General features: G+C 40.8%; 1 protein-coding gene across 1 annotated transcript in view; it reads right to left on the bottom strand.

Moving 5' to 3' along the window:
- adgrv1 (adhesion G protein-coupled receptor V1) overlaps positions 1-15,400 on the bottom strand; it is a 167,874-nt gene that overhangs the window by 38,594 nt on the left and 113,880 nt on the right. The window contains exons 89-91 of the mRNA XM_034092068.1: positions 13,931-14,047; positions 4,705-4,883; positions 623-780 (exon numbers count right to left, since the gene is read on the bottom strand). Coding sequence (XP_033947959.1) covers positions 623-780; positions 4,705-4,883; positions 13,931-14,047 — 454 coding nt within the window. The remainder of the gene's footprint in view (positions 1-622; positions 781-4,704; positions 4,884-13,930; positions 14,048-15,400) is intronic.

Here is a 15,400-nt window from a genome sequence, read left to right as displayed (position 1 = left end):
GAAGCGTGATTGTTACATAGTGATGTCACTATGTAACTGAAGTAAACAAAGGAGTCCAATGGAGGCGATTCAGGCAGGGGGGGTAGTGTGTGGGAGAGACACTGCATATGGAGGGAACACTGGGATGTTAACCTTAGCAGACCATTTACATACACAGAAACGTACATACCACTACAGGAAAGGGAAACCCACAACAAGCATGATTAGGACCCTTTAGATGACCTTTAATGTATGTTTTAAAAAGGTTTTGGAGTTGCTGTGTAGAGTGTTTTAAATCCATTTCAACATATTTCCTCGGCTGAATGCGTGACTGTCAGCAACTTTTCATTTAGAAAAGCAGGTATTGTTTGCTCTTGTACAATAAATCCCTTAGGTACACACACAGCAGACAGACACAGAGCCTGTAAGCTGAGCAAAATACCGGCTTAAACCTTTAGCCAAAATCAGCACCAAAAAGGTGGATGTCGTCTGGTTCAATGAGGGCGTCCTGGCAGCTGGTTACTTGTTTTTCAGGTGTGTGTTCATGTGCACAGAGATGGTGTGAAACTTGAGAAATGTTATTTTGAGTCCTTATCTTTTTTCATACACAGATTCTGAACTCGATGTGTTTGAGATCTGTTACCTGTGCTGTTGGTTCGTCCGCGGTAAATGTCGTCGTAGGCCTTCCACTGCGGGGTGACCTGGTAGACGTGGATGAACACCACCATGACAGCAACCAGACAGATGAGAGGCACCAGCACCGCCGTGCACAGAGCTGCATAGATGTTTGGGATAAAGCACCTAGAGAGGGGAAACACTACGTGTGAGTGTATGTGGACAGAGAGGGCAAAAGTACACACATCCTTTACTCGAGTAGAAGTACAGATACTCGTGTTTAAAAGTACTCTGGTAAAAGTAGAAGTACTGACTAAACTTCTTTACTCAAGTCAAAGTAAAGAAGCGTCCTTGGGTTTCGTGAAAGGCGCTATATAAATTGAAATTATTATTATTATTATTAAAGAAGTATGGGCTTTGAAATGTACTGAAGTAAAAAGTACCGATAACTAGGTTTTAAAGAGTACCTGACCTCCCTTTATATTAATAGAACAATAATGTCATTGTTAGCTAATGAATGTTTCCATGCCGACCAAGTTTAACAGGTTTATGACGCAATGACTCTAAATAATAATGATCACGCCACCAAACACACATTCAAACTAAAGGAACCAGCCTGTTTGGATAATGTAAGAAGTGGAAAGTACAAGTATTTGTGTTGAAAATATAAGAAGTCAAAGTAAAAAGTCGTCAGAAAAATATAGTAGTACATTACTGATACCAGAAAAATGTACTTAAGTACAGTAACAAAGTATTTGTACTCCACTATTTCCCACCTCTGGGAAATAACCAGAATGAAAAAAAGGTGGGGAGGGAAGGAGTAAAGAAACGTCTTACTCAAGGTAAGCTCTGGAAATCGTAAACATGCCTCTATTCATAAACATGCCTCTATTGCTCTTTACCTAATCAAGTTAAACAATTTGTTTTGTTTCAAAGTTTCACAAACAGGATCTGGCCTCTGAGCCGGCCTAAGACCCCAGCATTACGGCTTAACAGCAGCTTTTGCCTTAAACAGCAAAATACGGATGTTCTTTAAAACTTCAGAGGCACCAGGTCACCACCCTGCAGCTACAGCGGGATAATATCTAAGGCCAAAGACGCTTAAAAGGGTTTTTTTCGATTTAAAGGAAGAGAGAACATTTCAAAGAACAAACAACACGATACATGGGTCTCCTTCTTTGAAAGGGAGATACATATGGAGTGGTGATGTGAGTTCATCTGATGATCGTGAACAAAAGTGAAAAGGATATCTTGAAATTGTGGAATTATTTTTAAAAGCCATCTATTAAACACCTGCACTTTTGAAACAACATCCATCTGGCTGCAACTTTCAAACTATGTATCTAATATATCTTATTGCACTATTTTTTCAGTTTTATTGTGTTGCCCTGTTGGAGGAGCCTGTGACCTAATATTTTCATCCACATAACTACACTGTAGCTATGTACGTATGACTCATAAAAGCCTTGAACCTTGACCTATGGTTTCATTACAATTAGTTATTTATTTATTGGTATGAGATATGGTATCCTCTCTGTCCCGACAAAACAAGCTCGGGAGAGGGTTTGGTGGGAGCCTGGAAAGCAGATTGGACCTCCCGGCAGACTTGAGGAATCGCATAGGGGTTATTGGAGATATGCTATAGCCATAACATAATGGGAGGAAAGACAAATAAAGCATTGCATCAACCTCTGCCAGGAATACAGGCAGACTATGAGAGTGTGGACTGGAATATGGATATGTGTGCTGCTGTGGCCTTGTGACAGCATGAGATCCTACTGTAGTCCTGCAACAAAGTGAAATCTCAAAGATTCCCGCCGTCAATAAAAACCACATTTCCCAGGGACCCACTTCACCGACTTTATAGTATGGCAAGAGAAAAGTAAATAGAGCGAGGCCTTTTATTGTGGATTTTAAAACTCGCTGCACCCTCGCTGCGAGGGGGACCCAAGTTCCCATCAGCAAAAACACGTGGGTTTGCTATCCTGGCTCCAAGATGGTGGAATGAGCTCCCCATTGACATCAGGACCGCAGAAAGCTTACACACCTTCCGGCGCAGACTGAAAACTCATCTCTTTCGACTCCACCTCGAGCGATAGAATTACTAACTAAGAACTGCTAACAGAGCACTTATATACTAATAAAGGGACTGGCTTATCTAAAGCCAGTTGAGTAGCACTTGAAATGATTGGCTCTTTGAAACCTGATGTACTTTATGATTCTGTTTTCTTCAAGGTTGTGTCTTCCTGGTCGAATGTACTTATTGTAAGTCGCTTTGGATAAAAGCGTCAGCTAAATGCAATGTAATGTAATTTTAATAGATGTACTGTAGGGACTGACTCTTCCATGGCAGTGTGTAGTGTCCTTGTTGGCAACACCTAATATAAAGGTGTAAATCAACTCTATATTAAAGAGACATAGATGCTCCTGTGGTAGCCTTTGTCTCGCATAATGTGATGGCAGGACTTTCAAGTTCTATATTTACATTTCCACAGGTAAGACTATAAAACACTAACTACTTCAATTACTTGTGCAAATCAGCCTGTCCAGATCATCTTAGACTCAACTTGTTAAATACAACTGTATTTTTCAACTCATGGTTATAAGATTTACTGCACTGGTAAAAACCAATCGGGTGATTAATCTTTGAAGACATTTTTACTATCTCTTCGGCTCATAAATGGTGTATCGGTAATGAGTAATGAGAGAGGACAACATTCAGGGAGAAATTCTATTGAATAAATTCAACGCTCAAGTGTGGAATCAGAAAAGGTATTGACTTTGCAGGAGGTAATCATTACACATTTGATATCTTAATCATAAAACGTGAAGAATGTCTCTTATTGAGGCAGATTCTTTCCGTCCTCCTGGATCCATCTTCTTTATATTCTTACAAATTATACTTGTTGTCAATTGGACTGTCTACCTCTTACAACTATTCTCTTTTTTCGTCTTCGCACACACCATCTATTGCATGCCTGTCAGTCCTGAGGTGTTTTCCATTTTCTTTCTCCATTAATTGTTGGGTTTCTTTGGGAGTTTTTCCTTTTTCTAAGGATAGAGGGTGTTGTATGCTGTAGAAACTGTAGATCCCCCCTAGACAAAAGGTGTGGTATTGGATTGAATACAAATTGATTGACGGTTAACAACAACAACAACAACAACAGCAACCGTTGTTATAATATATAGGACACAAATACATACAATATGGGACAACAAGCTTGCTTTTGAAAGGCCTGGGCTTGGCACCAGGCAGAGTGAAACTGAGATAAATTGAGTTGTTGACGGCTACCGGTTCACACACATGAGGAGAGAAAGAGGGAGGGGATTGAAGGGCTGCCTCATTCCCTGAAAGTGGAAGGTCCACTTCCAGGGGAACTGAATACCCCTCTGTATCCTTCAATCTCTCATGTATACGCTCACTGTCTCACACACACCCACCCACAGGAAACACGCACACACACGATCCCAAGGATAACAGCCACACCTAAAACCTCGTATTTTTAGATGTGATTTCAGTATTTCACTTCGCCGGTCACGCAAGCTTGATCACACACAAGACGACCCCTGAAGCAATTACGCTGCGAGAGTTTACTTTGGCATTTACTGCTCACACACTTAGGCGCAGACACACCTGACATTGTGCATGATTTTAAAAAGTGATCTCACCTGTTGTGTTTAAGGAATCAGGTTCTAAACATAGATGGCAAACGGTTATTTTTAGCTCACACACAAAGCCTAACATTATGGGGTATTTCAAGTTTCTCCCTGCTGTGGGAAAGCCTCCACCCCTTAGGGCTAAGAATCAAGTTTCTATGTGGGGAGACGCGTTTGATTGGCTAAGCTGCCTCCTCACATGATGTCACACGATCAGGTGTTTTTTGTTTGCTCTTCTCTAGCCTGAAGTGGAATTGACCAAACCCTAAAAAAGAAAGTGAAGTCACTAAGATTGATTCAGGGGAGCTTTAAAAACATCTCCTCTTATGAAAACAGATTACGTCAGGTCTAAAGAACACGTGTGTGTGTGTGTGTGTGTGTGTGTGTGTGTGTGTGTGTGTGTGTGTGTGTGTGTGTGTGTGTGTGTGTGTGTGTTTTGCAATGTCCACTCACACGTCTCCTTGCACCAGTCCGTACACGCTGTGAATCGTCCATCCGAAGCCGCCGAGCAGGACGATCACCAGGACGATGATGACCATGGCAGGAAGTCCCCAGCCCAACAGGAAGTAGAGCAGGTGTCTGCGCTCCGTGTGCTCATCGTTCATCACCAGCACCTGCCAGAAGTTCACCGCCTGGGTGCACAGTTTAAGAAAACAACATGAGTGTGAGCGGTGAAGCAGATATAATAATAATAATGATAAAGCTTTATTTATATAGCACTTTTCATACAACACTCAAAGTGCTTTACAAAATGACACATCACAAGTTTAAAATAAACAACAAGAAATTCCCCTCAAGGCAAGGCAAGTTTATTTATATAGCACCTTTCAACACAAGGCAATTCAAAGTTCTTTACAAAAAATGAAAGACATTAAGAAAATGGCATTTAAAATCAGTCATTAAAAAGAAAAGATAATAAAATAAACATTAGAGGTCCCATGTCATGGCCATTTCCACTGATCATAATTCCATTGTTGAGGTCTACTAGAATAGATTTATACTGTGCAATTTTCCAAACTCACATTGCTTTCGCATACAGCATCTCTGTAAAGTATGTGTTTTCACTCTCTCCACTAAACGGCTCGTTGCAGCTCTTGCCCCCCCCTCCCTCCCTGTGAGCCCAGTGTGCTCCGATTGGTCGGGACCAGTCGGGACGTTGTGAATCGCACTAAGCTCCGTGGAGGTGTGATTTCCTTGTTTAGCGATACACAAAAAGAAAAGTCTTCCACCTGGATTTAAAAGTAGTAAGAGTTGCAGCGGACCTGCAGGTTTCTGGGAGTTTGTTCCAGATATTTGGAGCATAATAACAGAACGCTGCTTCTCCATGTTTAGTTCTGACTCTGGGGACAGAAAGCTGACCAGTCCCTGAAGGCCTGAGAGATCTGGATGGTTCATAGTTTAGCAGGAGGTCAGAAATGTATTTTGGGCCTAAACCATTCAGTGCTTTATAAACCAGCAGCAGTATTTTGAAATCTATTCTTTGACACATAGGAAGCCAGTGTAAAGACTTCAGAACAGGAGTGATGTGATCCACTTTCTTAGTGTCAGTGAGGACTCGAGCAGCGGCGTTCTGAATCAGCTGCAGCTTTCTAATAGATGTTTTAGTGAGACCTGTGAAGACACCATTACAGTAGTCCAGTCTACTGAAGATAAAAGCATGGACACGTTTTTCCAAATCCTGCTGTGACATTAGTCTTTTAATCCTAGATATGTTCTTTAGGTGATAGTAGGCTGATTTAGTAACTGTTTTAATGTGACTGTTGAAACTCAGGTCAGAGTCCATGACTACACCTAGACTTCTGGCTTTATCTGTTGTTTTGAACATTGCAGACTGAAGCTCAGCGCTAACTTTTATACATTCTGCCTTGGCTCCAAAAACCATTACCTCGGTTTTATCTTTGTTTAATTGGAGAAAGTTCTGACACATCCAGTCATTGATTTGTCCAATGCACTTACTCAGTGTTTCAATTGGAGGAGCATAGTCTCCTGGTGAAATTTTTATGTACATTTGTATTTCATCCGCATAGCTATGGTATCTTATTTTGTTGTTTTTCATTATCTGAGCCAGTGGTAGCATGTAGATTTTAAAGAGAAGAGGCCCCAAGATGGAGCCTTGAGGTACCCCACATGTCATATTTGTCAACTCAGATGTGTATTTACCTATAGAAACAACGTTTTTTCTGTCCTTTAAGTAGGATTCAAACCAATTTAGAACTGTTTCCGAAAGTCCCACCCAGTTTTCTAGTCGGTCTAGTAATATGTTGTGGTCTGTTAAGAACTTTAAAGGTACATGCAGCAAAATATAACATTTTATCAGGTTAATAGACACAAGGAGGTAAAATGTATGATAATAAATATCAAATAAAATAAAAATAAATAATGGTTTCTCTCTGACAGATAAGACACAAGACAACTGAGTCGATGCAACAATAAAATATAAAACCCCATAAAACAAAGTGAACATATAGGTACAACAGAAATACAAATAAAAAGATTAAGACCTATAAAATAAATAAAACAATATAAAGGTTGGTAAATAATAAAGACTAAAACAACATTTAAAATGGGGGGCTGCTAATGAAAAGCTAATTGTGCCAACAATATCATATGTATCTTTCATTTTGTTGTATAATTTCATTTTGTATGGGTTTAACCCTCCTGTTGTCTTCGGGTCAAATCTGACCGATTTACTACTTTCATCAATCATAATTTTGTTGTTTTACATTCGATTGCATTAAGGCTTTATGATATCCTTCACAGTAGACATTTGAACATATCAAATTGCTGATCACCACTTTCATTGAATTTTGCATGATTTAGCCAACTTTGTAACACTCATGGTGTTCCCGGTCAAAAATGACCGCCATAAAGAAAAGGATTTAGTAGTAGGCAGTATAACACGTCATTCAAATGAGCTCTTCCTTCACAAGCTGCACATTGAAGAGGATTTACACTTTAATGGCTCAGTGGCGATAATCCAGCAACACGCGATATATCATATTTACTATACTGACATTTTGAATGCAGGACTTTTACTTGTAACAGAGTATTTGTAAGTATTTCTTCACACACACACACACACACACACACACACACACACACACACACACACACACACACACACACACACACACACACACACACACACACACACACACACACACACACACACACACACACACACACACACACACACACACACACACACACACACACACACACACACACACACACACACACACACACACACACACACACACCATGTATACATTACTTCAGGGGACATTACATTGACTTACATGCATTTCCTAGAGACTTATCCTAACCTTAACCATAACCAACACATGCCTAACCCTAACCCATACCCTTAACCTTAACCTTACCCTAACCATAACCCTAAACCTAACCAAGTCTTCACCCTAAAATTAATGATCCCCCTCATGGGGACCTCCAATTTGTCCCCATAAGGGAGGAGAGTCCCCACACGTGACTATGTAAACAGATTTAGGTCCCCACAAGTATAGTAATGCTAGTCCACACACACACACACACACACACACACACACACACACACACACACACACACACACACACACACACACACACACACACACACACACACACACACACACACACACACACACACACACACACACACACACACACACACACACACACACACACACACACACACACACACACACACACACTAGATGTGCCCCCCCCTTATGTGCCCAATCCCCCCATGTGAATCACACCTGGCACACACAATACATGTTTAGTGTCTATTCTTTGTATATTTACTGCAGTGTTTCATGTATATCAGTAGTCTGATACAATATGTACAGTTTGATAGGGTGTTAAATAAATGTGGTGATGATTAATGGTTTTTGTGTTAATGTAATAGCATTTAAAACAGGACCGTGAACACCAAAGTAAGGGGGGTGGAAACGAAGACAATAGGAGGGTTGAATACACTACGATCAATATTTCAAGATATTACTTAAATTAATTTCTTCCAAAAAAGGCAAAAAATAATATTAAAGAACAAAGAAAAGGATGAAAACAATAGGAAATGCTCCATCTACAGATAATTGCATATTGTACTCTACATACTGTAACAAATATTTGTCCATGATGACATTAAGTAATTGTTGAATTTGCTTTCCCTTTTCTGAGGTGTAGACGCTTATTTTTAAAGTTTTTTTGTAAATTGGCAACAAAACAACAACAATTTAGCCGGTTATCTAATTCTCCCAGTATTTTGAAAGGGGCAGAGCGTTGGAGAAAAATCTATTAAACAATCTCTTTCAGTACGTTCTTAAAATCTTTTTTCTTAAGTCTTTTATAACTCTATATCAAAACCAAAATGCCAGTGTGAGGGAGTCACTCTGAGTGCAGCATTTTTAACATTTTTATGATGGGATAATATTTCTCAGTAATCACGAGAGGACATTTGGTCTTTATTGTGAGAAAGACACACATATCCACAGTGTTATTACACCCACAATAGCTATATTTGCTTGGTAATTTAGCAGGCTTTGATTGTCTCATCCATGTGATGCACTGAGCCCCGCATTGTTACATAAGCAGCTTATCTGAACACCTGTTGGTTGCAACACAATGTCTTATTACTGTGTCAGCAGACAATTACATATCCTCAGAAAATGTCAAAAGGCTGCAGTGGTGAAGAGCAAAGAACAAAGATGTTCAAGTTAGGCTCAAGGGCAAAAACAAAGTAGCTCTCTATTATTGATCTGCGGATGATTGATGTCCTTTACTGCAGCTAGCCTCATGAAAATACTTTTATAGAGATCCAACTTGAATTTATATAGGGAACAAGTAGGCTATATCTTCTAAACAATTGCTTCTTTTGTTCAGAGTAATACCCATTTATGCAACAGCTAATGAACAGCTGATGATGTGAGTGACTGTCCATCTGTCTGCTCCGCTGTGGTGCAACTATGTAATGAGGTTAAGGGACGCTGACCCCCCCCCCCCCGCCTCCTCTCAGATAACCTCTGTCTCTAATACATAACCATGTTGTATAACGGATGATAAAAGAAACATGTATGTGAGTGCACACAACACAAGAATACACACACTCAGGTTCATAATGCAGCTACACTACACTGATATTGGTCAGACTCAAGAACTGACTCTCCCTATAGGTACAGCTAATGGATTACGGGTAACTCAGCTGTTGCCTGTGAACCCCTCACCTACTAAATAATAAAGCAATGTGTTACAAATCTAAATGACTGGCCTACAGATCGATGTGCTTTCTGACTTTAGCAGGTCTTTCACTACAGTGTTGTTATGTAATATTATGCAGTCTCTCAATAAGCTGCCTCTGAAGTTCAGGAAAAGCAGTCTAGTAATTCAGTTATTGGCGTTTTTTTTGGCATTTTGCCAGCACATATTCCTCTGTCCAACTATTGCATGCAAAACACACACACACACACACACACACACACACACACACACACACACACACACACACACACACACACACACACACACACACACACACACACACACACACACACACACACACACACACACACACACACACACACACACACACACACACACACACACACACACACACACACACACACACACACACACACACACACACACACACACACACACACACACTGCAGTTATTGATTTAAAGTCTTCTTCGTGGTCTGAGATGGGTTGCTGGCGCCAACTCATATCAGCTACTTAGTGGAAAGCAGCTACCTGATAGGGGGAGAGAAATGAGCTGCGAGGCATCAGTGGGGTCGATACTGAGACGTTGATGAGGACAGAAATGTCTTAAAGTCACACATCAACCAAAGCCAGAGAGGCAGCAACATTTTCATTGTCAGTTAATGTCGTTTTTGTTGTTGTTATAGAGATGCTTTATTATAGATTTACTTATTGGCACATTTTCATCTGGAGTCCCTGGGCAGGTACATAACATTCAACAAACACTCTACATATAAATACTACATGACTGGTTTCTCCAAATGTACCACAGGAAAAAGAGTCTGTGCAGGTTTCAGGCTCACCTTGAAGCCAATTCCAATAGTTGCTATCCATTAAAGGGGCCCTAATGTGCTTTTTGTGAGGTTTACCTTTCCTGTAGTGTGTTATACTGTATAGTGTAGGTTTGTTGTGCATTTAAATGGTCTGCAAAAGCTAAAATCCCAAAGGTCCCTCCAGAGCAGGGGTTTATTTTGCTTACTTTTTGAACATTAAATCGTGTAAACATGTCACAGTACAAGCAGAAAACACAAATATGAACCGGAACATGAGCATAGGGCCCCTTTAAGAAATGGCCTTGGAGGTTTTTGGCAATTTATGAGAAAGTTACAAGTCATGTGTATGAATACAAATCTAAAAATCTCTCCCGAAAGCAGAACCTTTTCTCCCTGTTTGAACCCCTTCTGGGGTGAGTCACAGTTGATGTTTTCTCCACCAGATGGTATCAGCTCTTCTAACTACAACCATGTGTTTCCAAACTTGCTTTTTACGTCAAAACCTATTTCATCTCACGACCAATTCTCGTCACTCAAATTGGAACACTTCAAAAGCCACATGAGGTCTGAGCGTTAATCCCTTAAGACGTCTCACAGGTCGTCTGGTAAACAATCAGATATGAAAAAAAGGGCTAATCCTATAATACTCGACCTATAGTAAAGTATGTGCCGGGGGAGATTATATCCACTACATAAACAATGATTATGTTCCCTTACAAACGTCACACATCGGCTAAGAATGAGGGTTGATGCAACAAAACACAGTGACTTACGCAAGAGGGGGAGAGTGTAATTGGGGACAGCCTTCCTCTGTACACTGGTCTGGTACATTAAATACAATTACTGGTGAATTGCGTGTCCTTTGTTAATGTGGTAGAACCCACTTAAAGCCAGCCTAAATGACTCGTATACACTCTTGTTATCTGATTTATTGTTGGACACGGAACAACAGTTTTAAGGGATTTTGAGTTATGACGACAATGGGTTAGACTATCTATTTGGCCGTGAGTTTACATTACAGTTTTCACAGCATGTTCAGCCGACACCCAGTGAAGGGAAGCTGGTGTGCAGTCAGTTGTAAAAAGAATATGTAAGTCACACGCTGATAATATAAAAAAGGCAATAAAATATAAGAAAAGTTGCAGCTTAGTTAAGGTCAGCGGATCATATTTAAAATGTAATTTCTTACTCTTCCTTAGGCAGCATGTCATGGTGGTCCAACCTCTATTAAAGGGGCTGTTTTATACTTTTTTGAGTTGTCCCTTTCCTGTAGTGTCTTCTACAGGTTGTTGTGCATGTAAATGGTCTGCAAAGGCTAACATGGGAGAGAGGGAGATTCTCTCACACACAAACCCCCCCTGCCTGAAACGCCTCAATTGGAATCCTTTTTTACTTCTGTAACATAGTGACATCACTGTGTAACACTCATGCTTCTATTAGCTAGCGCTCCAACACATTGTACGTGATAGGCTAAGGTTTGGGACATCTCTAAGCGGTTGACCAATCACAACAGAGCCGGCAACCGATCAGAGCAGACTGGGCCCTGGTTTCAGACAGAGGGTGAAAAGAGGTGCTGCAGCACAGGCAGTATGAGAAAAATAAAATGAAAATAAGCATAATAGGGCCACTTTGAATCTGTTTTTAACGAGGTTATATTTTTTAAGTGTTTTAAATCCTAATCAAATAAACTAAAAAAAAAGTATTATATTTAGGAAATGAATTTGTTTTACCACTGTGATCTAAAAGCAGGTACACAATCATGTTTAGTCTTTCTAAAGTTTTGGCTTTGACGAGATGTACTCTTTGTGGGACGTATATAAAACAACAAATAGAAAATAGGGGTGGAATTTGTTGTTGAAGCAGTAGTTTAATGATCCGTGGCAAATGTTTTGAAGTCAGTCTCTGATCGCATAAACCACGCCACTAATAACTTGTTCATGTTAAGCTGGGACTTTGCCCGCCGGCCTTTGTTCTTCGCCGTTATGTCACAAACTAAAGAAATAGGGGGCAGATGGTAAAAAAACAGGGGGCTTAGGAGCTGCGAGGGGGAGGTGTTACTAAGTAGCAGCAGTCTAGGGTCAAAGATCATGTCATGCAGCAGTCTGGTACCTCGACTCACTCCCCTTACTCAAAAGCTGTCTGAGTCTAGATGGTGGAGGAATGAAGTCTCACTAGTTATTATGTAAAAACACAGTCTATGCCAAGTCATGAGGACAATGAGCAGGTGTAAGGGGTGAGACTTCACTTACAAGTGCACTTCAATTAGTGATATTTAAATGAACACAACAAGGGAAGGACTGGGAATGACTACAAGTAACGCCAGTGAAGAATACAGTTTGGGAAGAAAATGGAAACATATTGAAGTGCACAGTAGAATAATATGCTATGAGGTTCATATGCTGTACTGCATCCTTTAAGGACAGACTGACTTTCTTGACCCTCTTGAGTTTCTGCTCAACACGTTGCTCCTTTGTCTGGTTGAAGGCCTAGTAAATAGATTGATTGTTAAAGCTTGCAGACTGGAGAGACATAATAGAAACAGGGAACATATCGCTGCTAACATTAGGAAAACAGCGTGTCATCTATATCTAGCTGAATGGCAACAATTACAGCAACAATGGGTAACCTATATGTCACCTGACCATATCACCTGACATATGATACCACGGAAAAGCATCTTATGTAAAATGTACCAGCTCTAGTATGGTTTTCAGACGTCCACAGGTATGGTATCAGATTGAGGAAACTTTATAAATATCTTTATCTTTGTCCGTCTGAGAAAAAAACTAAAGGCAGCCGTTTTTAACCCAATAACGTCAGAGCTTGAATACACTAATCGGAGGTTTAATATTCTCTGAAATGCATTTAATTCGTACAATTATGTTCCCTCTGTCCTACAGTATATCTCTGTTGATTATTTGTTACCAATATGAACCCCATGTGTAGATGTTTTGGGACCATTTAGGGATAAATTAGATACGTTTTAGGGTATATGTTAATCTTAGGTGTTTTCTATAGCTTTCATTGTTTCTGTATAATAGATGACTTTCAAAGTACTGGTCTTCACATATAGAGCTGTCCATGGCCAAGCCCCAGCCTACATCAATGACCTGATCCACCCGCACATCACAACCCGGGCCCTGAGGTCCTCTGAGCAAGGCCTCCTAAGGGTGCCCCGAACCAGGCTAAAGACTAAGGGTGCCCGTGCCTTTGAGGCGGTGGCCCCAAGGCTTTGGAACAAACTCCCCCAAATAATAAAAACCTCGGCCTCAATAGAGATTTTTAAGGGGCGGTTAAAGACCCACCTCTTCCGACAGGCCTTTGGGTCGTTGGAGGAGGTGAGTTAGTAGCTGTCTTCTTCTTTTTTTTTTTTTTTATTATTGGTGTTTTGTCGTATGTTTTATCCTATGTATTACCTGCTGCCGTTTTATGCCTTTTATTCTACATGTTATAGTTGTACTGTGAATTGTGTCCTGTGGGTGCTATATAAATAAAGTTTTACTTACTTACTTACTTTCTTCAATTCTAGAGATTTGATTTGATTTGATTTGTCGTTACATTTTACAATAGGGGTTCCTATTTCCTATGTATGTACGTTTTTAAGTTGCAATGTAAAGTAAATGGTGTCTTGCTGGTTAGCCTGCCGTTACCTGTATGAGCATCCAAAAGAACTGACTGAGGTGGAAATAGTGAGAGAAGAGTGCCAGAGCAGCACAGCTGTCCTCTGAAAACATCCGGCCACGGAAAGCTGACACCAGGAAACAGATCTGAGGAGAAACGGAGAAAAAGACAACTTCAGAATCAGCTTACATTGTGTGTAAATCAGCCTTTCAGCCATTAGCATATCAAACATTGCAATGACTGACAATTTGCTCTGTTAGGAGGACACGGTGACATGCTGGCTCACACAGACACACAGGTGCAGTCCTCTCTGCAGTGTCAGCGGGTCATATTGCGCAGGAGGCGATTTATTGCTTGTGTTATAGCCCATACATTTTAAAAAGGAGACAGCAGGACTCAGACGGCCCTCCTCCCAAGCAGACATCCTATCCTGCAGACCCGTTACATCACCTTGCAGCAAGCTATGCAGGCAGGAGGACACATAATACATAAACAACTCTGACAAATATGTTTCCAACCATCCCACATGCACACAGATTGGTACAAAAGTGTGGGTGTAGGACTCCAAATAACTGAATAAAGGGCAACAATCACTGCAGAAATAAAACACACAGGGATGGAGAAGTTATTCGAAGGAGGGATCATATCAGGGCCAGAATTGAATTAGTAACATTGGAGGCAGGGCTGTGTAAAGCCATGAGGGCAGCAGAATATATTCAACCTGCTGCCCAGCTGAGAGCTTCATTACCCTCAGGTCTGCCGAGTTACATAACGCAGCCTGAGGCCAGTGCCATGGAGCAGGAAGAGGGTGAATAGAGGAGAGAGGATATGAGAAGGATGAAAACTTGGTCACCTCGATTATATTAATTTCCCTTAGCAGCCAGGGGCAGACCGAGATGAGGTCAGAACACCAACTATACTTTGTTGAGATTCTTGAGCAACATATATTACATTTCATTTCAATTTGGTATAAAGCGATTTAGAATAAGTGCACTCAACATTGAGGATAACACCTAAGAAAAGAAAGAAGACTGCGGGTACATTAGCTCTCAGTCGGTGCAGTTTCTTTCTTTTCATTGGCCGAGGTGAACAGGTGTGTTTACAGTCTACATTCTCAGTGACTCATCATTTTGGGGAAGGGGTAACATGCGTGTTTTTCTTAAAGGCTACGGGTCCCTCTTGCAGCGAGTGAGATAATTGTCCGATGCAGAGGGAAATGAAAGTGTTAAAGTGCATGTACTGGATTTAAGAAGGACCAGATCCCTTCAGAGCACAGTGGGCCAGTACACTTGTGTCTTGAAGTGGATTCTGGCAGCCACAGGTAGTCAGTTAAGGGAGTGGAGACAAGGTGTAGTGCGTGACAACTACGACACAGACCAGTCTGGCAGCATCTAAACAGAGCCTTCTTACCGACACAACACACAGTAATTATGTGTGCTTCCTCAACAGTCATGTTGAGTTCAAGCATATGATTCTGAGGACAGACAAGTTGAGCACTT

Source organism: Pseudochaenichthys georgianus, chromosome 9 (genome assembly GCF_902827115.2).
Source record: "Pseudochaenichthys georgianus chromosome 9, fPseGeo1.2, whole genome shotgun sequence".
NCBI lineage: Eukaryota > Metazoa > Chordata > Actinopteri > Perciformes > Channichthyidae > Pseudochaenichthys > Pseudochaenichthys georgianus.
The sequence above is the reverse complement of the archived record's forward strand: the minus strand, read 5'-3'. Positions and strand labels throughout refer to the sequence as shown.